This window comes from Vombatus ursinus, unplaced genomic scaffold (assembly GCF_900497805.2).
Source record: "Vombatus ursinus unplaced genomic scaffold, bare-nosed wombat genome assembly UNPS02014863.1, whole genome shotgun sequence".
NCBI lineage: Eukaryota > Metazoa > Chordata > Mammalia > Diprotodontia > Vombatidae > Vombatus > Vombatus ursinus.
Window position 1 is genome coordinate 39,306,638 of NW_020954641.1, and position 14,699 is coordinate 39,321,336.

General features: G+C 38.2%; 1 protein-coding gene across 1 annotated transcript in view; it reads right to left on the reverse strand.

Annotated features, from left to right (window-relative positions):
* Positions 1-14,699, reverse strand: part of ARHGAP26 (Rho GTPase activating protein 26) — a 516,697-nt gene that overhangs the window by 307,137 nt on the left and 194,861 nt on the right. Inside the window, exon 11 of the mRNA XM_027841739.1 lies at positions 2,113-2,191. Coding sequence (XP_027697540.1) covers positions 2,113-2,191 — 79 coding nt within the window. The remainder of the gene's footprint in view (positions 1-2,112; positions 2,192-14,699) is intronic.

Consider the following 14,699-nt stretch of genomic DNA (forward strand, 5'->3'; position numbering starts at 1 on the left):
TATTTATAATGCATGCTATTTAATCTGAATGATAGGCAAACAAAGACAAAGAAACAACACTATAACTAAAATACTATCACTTAGGAATACCTTTTCTTTGCATCTCCAATAATGTCTCCGTTTTCTAAGAATATTTTACTAAAATTATAAAAAAATTCTATAACAAAAGAAATTCAAAGTATTTTCTCCTTCTGGGTCTATTTCAATAATTTTTAAATGGAAAATATAAAATCTTGAGGCTTCCTTTTTAAGAAAGAACAGCATAATATCCAAAATGAAGGTGATAATCCCACTGTACTCTCCCTGGTCAGATCACATCTAGAGTAAAGTATGTTCAGTTCTGAGAACATGAGAAAGGGCAAATGGGAGAGCATAGAGTGGAAGAACATGAGAAATATGCAAAAGCCTCAAGATCATGTCATACAAGCATTGTTACATGATGCCTGTCCTCAAATGACTGAAAGTCTGTCATGTGGAGAAGAGATGTTTGGCTCCAGAAGGCAGAAATAAGAACAAAGAGTGGCAATTAGTGAATTTAGGTTTGGTATCAGGAAAAGCTTCCTAAAAATTAGAGCTTTCTAAACATGAAATGGAATGCCTCGAGAAGCAGTGGCTTTTCCAGTGGATTAAGGCAAGCAGAGGTTAAGTGACTTGCCCAAGGTCACACAGCTAGTGTCTAAGGCTGAATTTGAACTTAGGTCTTCCTGACTCTAGGCCCAGCTCTCTAACTACTGAGCCAAGTCACTGCCTCCAAGGCAAACAGGTTAAGTCACTTGCCCAGAGTCACACAGCTAGTAAGTGCCTGAGGCTCTATTGGAACTTGGATTTTCTTGACTCCAGGCCCAGCACTCTAAGTCCAGAGCCATTTAGCTGCCTCTAAAGACTTAGCTACTCTGATCAATACAATAATACAAGACAATTCCAAAAGACTTACGATAAAAAAAATTATCCACCTTCAGAGAGAGAACTGATAAACTAAGTACAGACGAAACATAATTCTTTCACTTTTTAAAAATTTTTCCTTTTTTTTTTGGCAACATGGCTAATATCAAAATATGTTTTGCAATATGTTTCTTGCCTTTTTTTTTAGCTTTTTTCTACCAATATGGCTAATATGGAAATATGCTTTTATATGACTTCACATGTATAACTGATAGCATATTACTTGCCTTCTCAATGGGTGAGGAAGGGAAAGAATTTGAAATTCAAAATTTTTTTAAAAACGAATGTTAAAAATTAAAAAAAGAAAACTTAATACCATCTCAAATTAAAATGTAGTCTGATCTTTTGCTATAGGGAAAATAAAAACTATATAGAAAGTTGCCTAAAAGGGCATTGTTACCAAGCTCCTAAAGCATATAAAACACACACACAGGAACTACATATTTGAACTTGAAGGACTTTCGTCTCTAAGAAAGGATTTAAGGGAATAAGAAATTTATTTTTTATTTACGTATAAAGGAAGAACATTGATAAACAGTAAATGACAACAGCTGGTGATTAGTGAGAAAAGTACAGTGCTTTATGTATTTTATTTCTTTTTTACTGCATTTCTTTAAATGTTGAACTAAAGTACAGTAGTGTTAAAAATAACATTAATACTAATAATTGTTTAGGTTCAAGGTTGTTGTTTTCTTCTTCTTCTTCTTCTTCTTCTTCTTCTTTTGAGTGAGGCAATCGGGGTTAAGTGACTTGCCCAGGATCACACAACTAGTAAGCGTCAAGTATCTGAGGCCGTATTTGAACTCAGGTCCTCCTCACTCCAAGGTTGGTGCTCTATCCACTGCACCATCAAGCTGCCCTTGTTTGTTTGTTTGTTTGTTTGTTTTTTAAATAAAATTTTTAAGCATTATTGAGTGGAAAAGCATGTTATATTATCATACTATCAGTCAATCATGTCTATGGCCCTAACCATTTGTGGTCCATATCCAAGGTATATCCCAGGTACTTTAGTCACCTACCAGCAGCTACCTAAACATTAATATTAAGTGAAACAGTCTCATATGAATTCTTTTTCCAAACTGTAATCTATAAACTTGTGTCATATTCCCAAGGCAGCAAAAAGACCTGGTACGATTTTGTCCTATCCCATTTCAGTGAAGAGCCACTTACTGGTTCCTGCCCATCCATGGCTTCCATCCACAGTCTCCTGTCCTCTTCAGACAATGCCTGCATGGTGATAACACCTGGCCTGTGGAAAAGGAAAATAAAGAAAAAATAAACACACCTGCAATAGGTAAAAGAGAAAAGTGACAGCAAGAACGGTCCTAAGAAGATATGCCCTTTTTCTGGGGTTCAGTTTCCAGAAGTTAAACCAAATGACTTCTGAGATCCCAACCAGCTCTAAATCTATGAGTTAGATCTTATGACCTATGATCTTATCTATCTTTCCCCCAACTGAGGCTCTAAAACAAAGGGAAAAGGGGCTTTCTGAGTCTAATTACAAATGTCTTAGACACACCAAAGTTATGTAGAAACTGTGCTAAGTCTGAGCACACTTTCACTAGGGGTGAAGGTGGTAGAGGGGCAGGCGTGCCCCTGAAATGTTGAGGGGAAATGTTTGTATGTTCTTCTATTCCAGTTGTACCTTCATAGTAACTATTTCTTTGTAAAAGCTTAAAAAACAAACACCCTATCCAGATACTTGGAAAATAGCAAGTTATCCTAATCCTTCCAAATAATTGTCCTTTATATTCTCAGAAATAGTTATTTCCATTTACCCATCTAATTCGTAATGAGCTCACTTATTCTACAATATGACAGTAACAAAATGAGTAGACCTAATCTGTTAACCACTCACATTTCTGTATGACATTGATGTGTCAATGTACTTTACTTACAATGACCCTGTAAGATAAGGACTTCTATATTCCATACTAGGAGGAGCAATGGATAGGGTGCCAGGCTTAGAGTCAGGAAGACCTGAGTTCAATTCCAGCCCCAGAATACTACCAGCTCAATAACTCTGGACAAGTTGCTTAACATTGGTTTGCTTCACTTTCCTCATCTGTAAAATGGGGATAATAATAACACCCACCTCTCAGGGTTGGTATGAGGATTAAGTGAGATAATAATTGCAAAGTGCTTGGCACAGTGCCTGGCATATAGTAAACAAGCAACAGATCAGTGTTGGCTTTTTCTGGTTACAATGAGGAAGAATAGAGGAAAAGATTTGCTAACATCCAGGCCCGTGATCCAAACCAGTGGTCTCACCAGTAGGTGTAAGTAGAACAGAAAAAACATGATCATATATAAAACCACAAATTTGCATTATGTACATATACTTTTTTTTAAAAGAATATATAACAATTGAACACATTATTTTCAAAATTGTCCTGCTTATCAATGTTTTCTTTTAAAATACTTTAACGCCCCTCTTTTTTCTTCTTTCTTTTTTGTTTTTCTGGCAATATTCTAACTAGCTAAATTTGTTCTGCTTCTCCCCAACTGATGGGCACCCCTGTTGCTTCCAGTTCTGTGCAATTTAAAAAAAGAGCTACTATAAATATTTTTGTACTTATGGATCCTTTTCCTCTCTTTGATCTTTGAGGTACAGGCTCAGTAGTGGCATCGCTGAGTCAAAGCGTATGCACAATTTAATAATTGGGAGGGGGGAATGGTTCCAAATTGCTTTCCAGAACAGCTAGACTAATTTTATGAACAGTGTATTAATGGATCTGTTTTTTCACAACCACATCAGCAACTGTCATTTACTTTCTTGTCATTTTTGTCAATCTGATGTGAAGTGGAACTTCAGGATTGTTTTAATTTGCATTTCTCTAATAATATTTTAGAAGTTTTTAAAAAACATGGCTGTTAATTGCTTGGATTTGAGAACTGCTTACTCAATTGACCATTTACCTACAAGGGAATGGCTGTCATTCTTATATACTTAAATATATAAGAATATATTATATATTTGAATTCAAATATTATATATTGAATATATAAGAACAGAATATTTATTTACCTTTGCTCCTCCAGTTTATGCTGTCACATAGAGCTCCTGTATCCCTCTGGAGTTCAATGTGCAATATCCGGTCAGATTTGGGTCTGGACCTAATTTCTCCCAGATTGCTTTCCAGTTTTCTCAGCAGTTTTTGCTGAAAAGTGACCCCTTGTCCCAGTAATTGTGCACTTGGGTCTATCAAATGCTATGTTTGCTTCTATATGTTATATGTCTAATTTGTTTCCCTTATTGAAAACAAACAGTTTTGATGGTTACTCCTTTGTGGTATAATTTTGGGATCTGGTACGCCTAGGTTCTCTTCCACAAGGATTTTTTTAAGTGAAATAATCATGTTTGCTAACTTAGCCTACCTTACGGACATAACAGAAGCATCCGTTTTCTAATCTGCTATGAACAGTTTTTAAAAGTTGGGGGGCAAGGAAGTTCAAATTTTTTTATCTAAAAAAAAATTAAACTTTGCTCTTATTTAATATAGTGATCGACACTGGTCTTAAATTCACTTCATATGCCAGACATATTTGTCATGTATAAAATAGTATTAATAATATTTTCCACAAAAGCAAAAGAATTTTATACCATTAATACGTAAAATAAATATTTTTAAATATTTTATCAGATCCTTTAAAATTTTCTGTGCATGTTTTCTTGGGTGCATAATATAGTAATACAGGAATGTATGTACTTAATAATATATACATATGAATACAGGAGAATGCTAAAAAAATTATTGTAATAAGTATACAATGAAAACAGTTTAGAGACCACTCCCTCAAAATGATTTGGGCAAGCTTCAAAGGAGCTTTGCAGCCTGTTTATTTTTAAAGCGATGCATGAAGGTTTCCTAGGAATCACACATCCAACAAACAACATTTAACTGAGTTCCCACAGGTACACAGCTCAGAACTAAGTGGAAGGGAGAGGAAGGTGGGGGGGAGACAGACAGAGAGAGAGAGAGAGAGACAGAGACAGAGAGAGACACAGACAGAGACAGAGACAGAGAGAGAGAGAAAGAGAGCGTACTATAAGAGAAAAGACCACTCACTACAAAGACTGTGAGTTTCAAGTACCAGATAAGTCAAATCTTTCAAATCATTCCAATAGTCTGGAGAACTTAACAGAGACGGAAAGAATCAATCAATGAACCAATAATCATTTATTAGGCACTTATGGTGGCAGGCACTGTGCTAATGCTAGGCACTAGGAAAATAACAAAGACACATTCCAAAATAGTCCCTGTCCTCAAGTAGCTTATACTCTGGCCTACACAGACCCAGACACCATGATGTAATGTGGAAAGAGCACTAAATCAGGAATGGGTTTGACACCCAGCCATTTCCCTGCTGTGTGATTTGAAGCTAGGCATTTAACCATTCTGCCTGAGTTTCCTCATTTGCAATTGAAGAGTCCTGAATTAAACTAAATCCCTTCTAACTAATATCTAAAATGCCTCAGACCTTCTAAGTCTGCAATTCCATTGTAGGCCACAGAAGTTTACTATTACACTTATATACATACATTTAGCAATTAAGACTGAGCAGTAGAAGTATTTCCCCCATGTGCCTCCACAGACCTGAATTACTCTGTTCTGAATAGCTAACTATTTGTGGCCTGCTTGCAATGTAATATATTGGATAGAGCAATGGACTTGAAGCCCAGTAGGGTTAGATTTAGACAGCAGTCTGACCTGAGGCAACTTAACCTCGCTCATCTCCAGCTAACTCAGACATAAAGAGAGAGAACAATAGCACCTACCCCATAGGATGGTAATAAGGCTCAAATATGTAAAGCACTTTGCAAACCATAATGTGCTATATAGATGTTAGTTACTGTTTATTTAGCTCTATGTTGAGGGCTGAACCTCCGTCTCCCTTTTTCCATTCCCTCCCTTCCCCACCTCCCACACACACCTTAGATAAGGAAAAAGGGTTTTTAGAAGGTTCAGTGATGGTAGATGTTTCCGTAAATCCTGGTACGTGTCTTGGCACTGCAATAAGCTACCACAGAGAAGAAGCCAATAGCTCCTCCATCCATGAGTGCCTGGCAATAGCCTTCTCCCTCTGCTTCTCAGAAATTACCATTCTTAGAACTGAGCCCTATTTCCCATCAGCAGATGGTTGTTTGTCCAGAGCACAAGGCCGGGTCACCATCACTCTAGTGTTTGGAGACACAGGGCTAGCCTCCTTGTCTTTCACAGGTCTGACCTTATGGTCGTGGTGCCCAAAGCTTTGAGTTTATCATTCTTTTCCTCCTCAAAAACAAACAACACCCACAAAATCTGAATTCCCTTGGAACAAAGCAAAGCCAAAGCCCTCATCATTTGCAAAGTGTTAGTTCCTGTACAAAGAGCATATTAACTCTATCACCACCCTATTTATCTCCTTTGATCTTTCTGCAGGTCTGCCTGGGACCCAGACTATTGTCCAGTCACATCTTAGTCTTTATTTTTAGTTTTCAACAATCACTTCCATAAGCTTTAAAGTTTTAAATTTTCTCCCCTACTCTCCCTGCCTCCCTCCCCAAGATGGACTGCAATTTGATATAGGCTCTACATATACATTCCTATTAAACATATTTTCACATTAGTCATATTGTAAAGAAGAATTAGAACCAATAGGAGGAACCACATGAAAGAAGAAACAAAACACAACAGAAGAAAAAAAAAAAGAGCAAATAGTATACTTCAATCTGCATTCTAACTCCACAGCTCTATATGTGGATAGCATGACATCTTAGCCTTGAGGCTAACATGTCCCTAGACTGTTTCCTATAGAGTTTGGCCCTGCTGGATAACATACAATAAAGTGACAACAATTTAGAATACTGAGACATCCTCCAACCTGGGAACTGTCATTTCAGATTCTAAACAGGCCCCTTAGCATTGTGGCAGGGGGGAAGTTCATTATCAATTCTGTGTATGTGTCTCTGGGTGCCTGTGTGTTAGCTCTTTTGAGTTTGCCAAGTACTTTTAAATATTATCTCATTTTATTCTCACCACAACCGTGGGAGATGGGTGCTATCCCCATTTCATAGCTGAGGAAACTGAGTCATAGAAAACTTAAGTGACTTGTCCATGGTCACATAGTTAGTATATGAGATCGCATCTGAACTCAGGACTTCCTGACTCCAGGTTCAAAACTCTATCCACTGAGCCACCTGTGTATGCATATATAAATACGTGTATCTATCTATATACATGTAAATATATACACTGATACACTACATATATATAAATATACACATGTGTATACAACAGGCACACATGTGTATACATGCATGTTTATGCATGGGCATACACAGTCCCTGTCCCCAAGGTTCTTAGATTCCAATACCAATGAATTTATATATAATATTATAATGAGTGTGTGTATAAGGAGTAATAAGTCACTTCAGGAGGGAGAGCATTGAACAGCTGGAGGAATCAGTCATGGTTCCATGTAGAAGGTGGTGTTTGAGCCGAGTTTTGAAGGAAATCCGGGATTTCCCAAAGGAGAGCAGGGGATGGACAGCATTCTAGGCATCCGAACAGCCCGTTCAAAAGCAAGATGGAGTATCATGGGCACAGAACAACAAAGCAAGAAGATGTGCAAGGAAGGGAATTATTCATAAGAAGGATCGAAAGGTAGAAAGAGACCACACAACACATATGCTCATAGCAGCATACACCATTCTTAACAATACTGGCTTATACATGTTGAGAAGATGTCTAGATCTATGATTTATTTCACTGGTTATAAGGAACACCTTTTGAGGAAACTTCTATCAGTATAGATCAGAGCACTGGACCTGGAGTCAGGAAGAAGTGAGTTCAAATCCGGCCTCAGACACTTACTAGCTGCTTGACTCTGGATAAGTCATTTAATCCCTATCTGTCTCAGTTTCCTCATCTATAAAACAGGGATCATAATACCACCTAAATCCCAGGGATACTGTGAGAATAAAAGCATATATTTGTAAAGTGCTTTATAAGCCTAAAATTACTATATAAATGTTATTCATAAATATATGTATATGTACATACCCACATTTAGAAAGAATATATAACTCTCTTGGCCAAGAAATATGACAAGGTAATATTTACAAATGAGTATTACTCTGGTTGTATTTGCCAACTGTAAACACACACACACACACACACACACACACACACGCAACTTTTTTCCCCTTTAATTTGAAATTCATACTGCAAATTAGAAATGGGTTGTACAAATTATTAATTGCCCTATGGAGAGAAGCCTCATCCCAAATGCCCAGTGAAGACTTCTCTCCCCTCATTCCCTTAAGCTTGACCCATTGATCACTAAGTAATAAGACCACCAGCAAATGACCTTAGCATCTAGATCTAAGGGCCGAATCCAAAAACCCATTCTCAAACACAGACCGTTCTGATAGGAGAGCTGCCCCTCTGCAAAGCAAGCACAGCAGGAGGACTGGAGAAAAATGAATATGTTGATATTATGACCTTTTCCTTTTTCCTCCTGTTGAAAAGTATCAAAGCGCCTGCTTCCTCCATGTGGAATTAAATGCCTGATAAGCGATAAGAATTGGGAGAGAACAGCCAATAGATTCTGGCAGCCAGGTGGGAGGGCTAAAAGGAGAAGCCCGGCTCCTGAAATGAAGCAAGTCCTTGGTCACATCTACATCAAAGTCAGTTCAAGGACCAGGAGTCCCATTTGTCTCTTTTCACAGCCTCCTGACGGCTGTCCCTCCCCCAATCCATCACCCACTAAAGTGATTTTCCTAAGCACAGGTCTCACTCACTCCCCTGAGTGAACTCCAGTGACTCCATCACCCCTACTGCTTCCTATTAAAGTCTTCTGGCATTTAAAGCCCTTTCCCACCTGGCCTTCACCTACCTTTTCAGCTTTATTACATGAACTGGTCTTTTTACTGTTCCTCTGCTACTCCTGCTACATGAGCCTTCCATTCCCTTTGGCTGTGTCTTTATACTTAATAGTTATCCCCCTACCTCCACCCCCTGGGAATTTACTCATCTTCCTCAACTTCCTGCCTTGGAATACCTGGTTTGACTCAAAGTTCAGCTGGGATACCACCTGTTTTCCTAAGCGCCCCCAGCTTCCAGTACTCTCCCTACCTCTACTCCTAAAAAATCACCTTGTATTTATTTTCAGGTGTCTATATATGTAGATGGTGTCTCCCCTGAAAGAACATAAAATTTTTGAGGGCAGGTAGAATTTGCTTATGTTTCCATCTTTGTCATGTCAGTCTTAAGCACAAAGTGCCTGGTAATAAATACTTGTTGATTGAGATTGACCCTAAAGGGCCAAGCCTGTTGCTGCTAAATTTACACACAGAAATTTGTGAAACTTCATTTGGCAACTAATGAAGCCTTTAAAAGAAATTCAGATTCCAACAAGATCTATTTCACAGCATGTTCCTTTACTATCCCCCACTAAAACACTCTCTCTCTCTGCTAGTGTAAACTCTTAAGAGTTCACAATTCATCCATCAGCAGACAGTGGTCAATAATAACTTTGATTAGTCGAGAACCAAGTTTACTAGACAGAGTCTTTCTTACTCTGATCTTAACTTATTAACATCAACATTGGTGATCTCAGTGGTTTGGCAAATGACCCATTTCCTATTGGACAAGGAAACTGCATCAACTCCACCCACTGAAAAACACACAAACAATCTACTACAAGTATTAGAGCTTCTGTAGAAAAGATTTGACTTTCTACCTACATTTTTTTCTTCCCATGAGCTAAATACCAAGAGTAGCTTTATGGTAGAGGCAAAAGAGAATGATTACAGGCGTTCCTAGCAGCACCATCATATCTGAGTAAAAACCCATGAATTAATGGTTCTAAAAGTATGTCAGTTCTTAGACTTGGAAACAAGTTGGAGAAATTATGAAAGCCTGGAGAACAGGCTACGCTGTGCTCATGAAAATAAATGTACAAGTGCCAGTAAACAATAGCAACAACAGGTGTCTATCTTGCATTTCTAATGCACAAGTGGAAATACAGATTCCTTACAGTGCTCTGAGAGCCAGCCCCTAAGTAAAGGTGGCCCAATGATTTGGTACTTCATGAATTAAATAAATTCTTATAACCACTAAAATTGAGATTTTAGCATTGGCCATGATTAAAGAACTGGTACAAGACAGAGATGTAAAAAATTCAGAGACAGAACAAAAGAACCAAGAATGGTCTCTTTCACTTTCTTAAAGGATGACTAGTCATACACAAGAACTGCAACACTGTTTGAAGCAAAGTCAGTGAGATGAGTACTGTGTGTGTGCGCGTGTGTGTGATATGTATGCATATACGTACACACACACACAGTACCCACAACCAGTGGTATCAACACAGTATATATACACAGCATACACACACAAAATCAGTGAGATAGGTATAATATATAGACCAGGGGTGGGGAACATGCGGCCAAGAATTTGTTCTGTAAAACTTGGCCTCAGTCAAAAGGCAGCACCCAAGGGCTTAGAAGGCCACATGCGGCCCAGAGGCCAAAGGTGCCCCACCCCTGATACAGACTGTACCTGCAAGCATTCTTCCTTTGCTAACAGCACAGCTTAGACAACAGTGACATCATAGTTACTTTGGCCTCCCAAATACTCAGGAACTAGGGCAATGGAAGGCAATATTAATGCTGGGTTTGGGGACAAAAGATAATGAGCCTAAATAACCATGAGTACATAGCTATGTGATGAGATGCATATGCACATTCAATCTGTCCTGACACCAGCTTCTTTATACCAGAAAAAAAAAAGGTGACCAACCCACTCTCTTCCTCCTTCTTCTGGGAGAAAAAATTGCTATTTACTATCTGAAAAAAAATCTTATCTGAATGAAGAGAGAAATAGATGATTCCTAATCTAACATAGACTACGTGGGGGGAGGAGACGTTGAATTCTAAGGAAGAAAAGCACTTTAAAAAACACACAATCCCTAGAAATAATACTATTCCACACGTCTAATGAGTGAACACTGTCAGCCAAACAGAATTCTTCTCAAGTGTTCCATTTCAAATTGAGCAAAATAACAGAACTGTAATGTCTCTTCTGGTTGCCAAGAGGAAGGATCCCGTAACGTGTCAGAAACTTTTTAAAAAATCACCAGAACCTCAAAATAAGAAATCTTAAATCAGCTGGGGAAAGACAAAAAAGACAAACAATCACAGTACCCCACGAGTGGTGGAGACTTAAGATCTGTGACCAAGGCAAAGATCAACCATGATTTCAAAGAACTTATGACAGGGGTGATAGATCCAAGGAGTTGAATGAGACATAAATTTCTGAACAGGGACACGTGGGAATTTGTTTTGCATGATTATGCACAGTTGCTACAAAGATTTTGTTTTGTTTTGTTTTCCTTTCAAATTAGGTGGAAAAGGGTTTGGGAGGGGAAGAAAATTTTATCTACTGAAAAATAAAATAAAATGAAAGATTTGATTTTAAATGTTCTTATCTAACTTCCACTTGAAGAGGTGGGTTCCAAATTCATGTCTGACATTTACTACCTCTGTGACTTGGCCAAGGAGTTTAACTTCTTAGGGCTTCAGTTTCCTCATACTTAAAATGAGAAGGTTTGGTTAGATGAGCTCTGAAATTTCTATCAGCTCTACATCAACAATCCCACGATCTACAATGAGGGGAAACCCACTACGCTCGAAATGATTTGTTCCATTTTGGAACAACTCTAAAAATTAGGGATTTCTTCCTTCTGCTGAATTAAAATCTGCCTTCCTGTAACACCAATTCACTGGCTGTAATTCAGCAGCCAGGAGGGACAAAATGTAATTCCTCTTTGACATGACAAGCCTTCAAATGTTTGAAAACAATCATGTTCCTCCCCCTCACTACTAAGTCTTCTTAGAACAGCAATGCTATCATTCTTCCCTCTACCACCTAGACCAAGGGTCCTACTTCTAACCAGGCTCCAGCTGCCATAACTGAGGGTAAGGTACTCTTGGGGGAAAGGGGCTACCATCCATACCACCACCAATACCAATTACCTACCAACTGCTTCCAATGGGAAGGCAAGTCTAAGAGCCCTGGGAACAGCAATGACCCCCCCCAAAAAAAACTCCCAACTACAGATCCTGATTACAGTCTGTACACCCTCACAGGTACTTTAATCCTGGAGAACAACCTTTGCAGAGAAAGGACATGACAACAGATTGGGAAGGTGCTGCAGCTCCTACCTCCTCAAAAGCCATAAACACTGAAAAACCAGAAAAGAGTATGGTTTCATCAATGGATTTAATGTTAGAGAAGATGCTTCTGTACCCTAGAAATTTCATGGGCTTTCTATCTACCCTAAAACCCAAACCTCTATGTGTGTTGTCTTCTTCTTCAGAATATAAGCTCCTGGAGGGCAGGACTGCCTTGTGTCTCTATTGTCTCAGTGCTTTGCACATCTTAATAAATGTGTTTTCATTCATTCTCTTCTCTAAACACCCCATTATCCCCAACCAATCCTCTGATGACGTGGTTTTACATGCCTTCTAGGAAAAAACTGATAAATAGAAGCGTGCATAGCATGGTTTTACATATACTTATAAATCTGCATCAAATGGTAGCCTTCTCAAGCACAAGGTGGGCAGGGAGGGAAAGAGAGAGACAGTTTGGAATGCAAAACGTAACAAAAATAAAGAGAAAAAAATAAAAACATAAATCCCCTCTACAATATTTTTTTTTGCCCTTTGCACAATATATTGACTCATTCCCAGTCTACCTTTTTCATACCCAAAATGCTTTTTAGCCATATATCTCCTTCCTCTATTTGTGGAACTCACTTTATAAACCTAGGTATAGTACTTTTTATATATATCAAAGAAATTAGGGTCTTATGAGATCTGATACATAATCCTAGCTTATCATGAGCTTCCTGGATTACGAGGCTGTTATACAACAAATAAATTATTCTTATCAAATTTGTAGATGATACAAATTTGATAAACTTGATAAATTTGATTTGATGAATTTGATCTGCCTTCATCAAGTCAATGATAAAATATTTCTTCATCTGTTAAACGAGGGAGCTGGACTAGATGATTTCTAAGGGCCTTTTCAAGCTCTAAATATATGATTCTATGAATCACCATTGAATAGAAAAATGGCCATGGACAGAGACCTGTGGCCCTCGAATGGAGACCTCCTTTAAGTTGACAGTCCATTAATTACCACCTTTGCGTCCAACTATTTCTGAATCTAATTAATCACCCACTCCACATCTTTCTCCTTCATATCTATTAATACAGCATAAGAAAAAACTGAACTTTACAAAAACTAGTTTTATGATATTTAGTCACATAATGGGGGAAGGAAGAAACAAGGCTAACTGTACAGGATTTGTACTTAACAAACCTATCCTGGATCATATCAATCACTGTTTCCCTTTCTGAGTGGTCAGAAATCATCCAATTGACTAATCAGTGCTAGTGATCAATATTAAGATCACCAGCCAAGAGTTGCAGATGCTATTTCTTCTCTTTTTAGAAAACTGTTTCAGATACAACGTATATACTACCTATATATACAAGATTGCTGCAAAGAAAGCAGTCTGGATATTTTAAAGTGTTCCATAAATCTTAATAATAATCATCAGTCTATTTAACAGTAGTGCTCACCTCATTTAAAAAAAAAAACCTACAGTGTTTGTTAACATGGAATTAACCATGGAAATACATATGCATGAGAGCAACCCTACTATCAACGCCCCCAGTGCCCATACCCCTTTTCTCATTCCCTCAACTAGGAACAAAATAAGAGCTTCCCAGAGCTCTCACTTGAAAACTTCTTGCCAAATTCTTGTTAATGAAACCAAAGAAAAGTTTAGGCATTCCCCTCACATTGGATCACTGGCTCATTTTAGAAAGAAGACTGTCCAGGAGCAATTCAAAAAGTACAAGATTCCTCTCCTAAAAGTCCATGGGAGTTGGGTCTCCATAACACCCTCTCTAAGGAAGGAAAAGGCCATTTCCTTTCCTAAATGTCAATGGATTGGAGTCAAGTGGTAAAGTCCAACCGGAAGGAAGAAAAATCAAATATTATTCCAAACAAAAAAAGAGGAGGGCGGGGGATGGGAAGTTTAGAACCAGGAAAAAATGGTTCATCTGTTGTCAGAGATAAAAGCACACAACCCAGGGGGAAAATTCTCTGCCCAATAATCCACATACTTCTTTCTGCCTATTTAATAAGACAACTGATTTTCTCCACATTTCTCACGTAAAAGCTGCAATGGTTTATTTGGGGGGCTGGGGGGGGCACAAGAATGGACTTGTTATGATTTTAGCTGGTTTTTTTTTCCCTTTACTAGAATACAAAACTTTCAGGACAGGACCGAATAGAGCAGGAGACTCAGTGTTCGAGCTACTGGAAAACAAGGTAAAATGCTATATTCAAATAGGAGCTTTAAGGTAAAATGCTATATTCAAATAGGAGCTTTACTGACTGATCACATGTGGTTTTTCAGGTAAGTGGATGCAAAACCACCCTTCACGGGGAACAAAAGGAAATTCTAGAGAAAGAATGACTCATTTTTGGAGCATTTTTTTTCTGTAAACAATAGTGCCCACAGTAGATTTCTTCCCCAGTAAACCATGCATCACTGTTTCTCAAATTGCAAAGCATAGAAGACAATTTCTTCTCAGTCTGACCCTGCAAGAGCTTCAAATACACATACAAAACTGCCACCTAGAGGATAAATAATCTCCTAACACTGCTTGTAGGACAAGACTGGCCTCC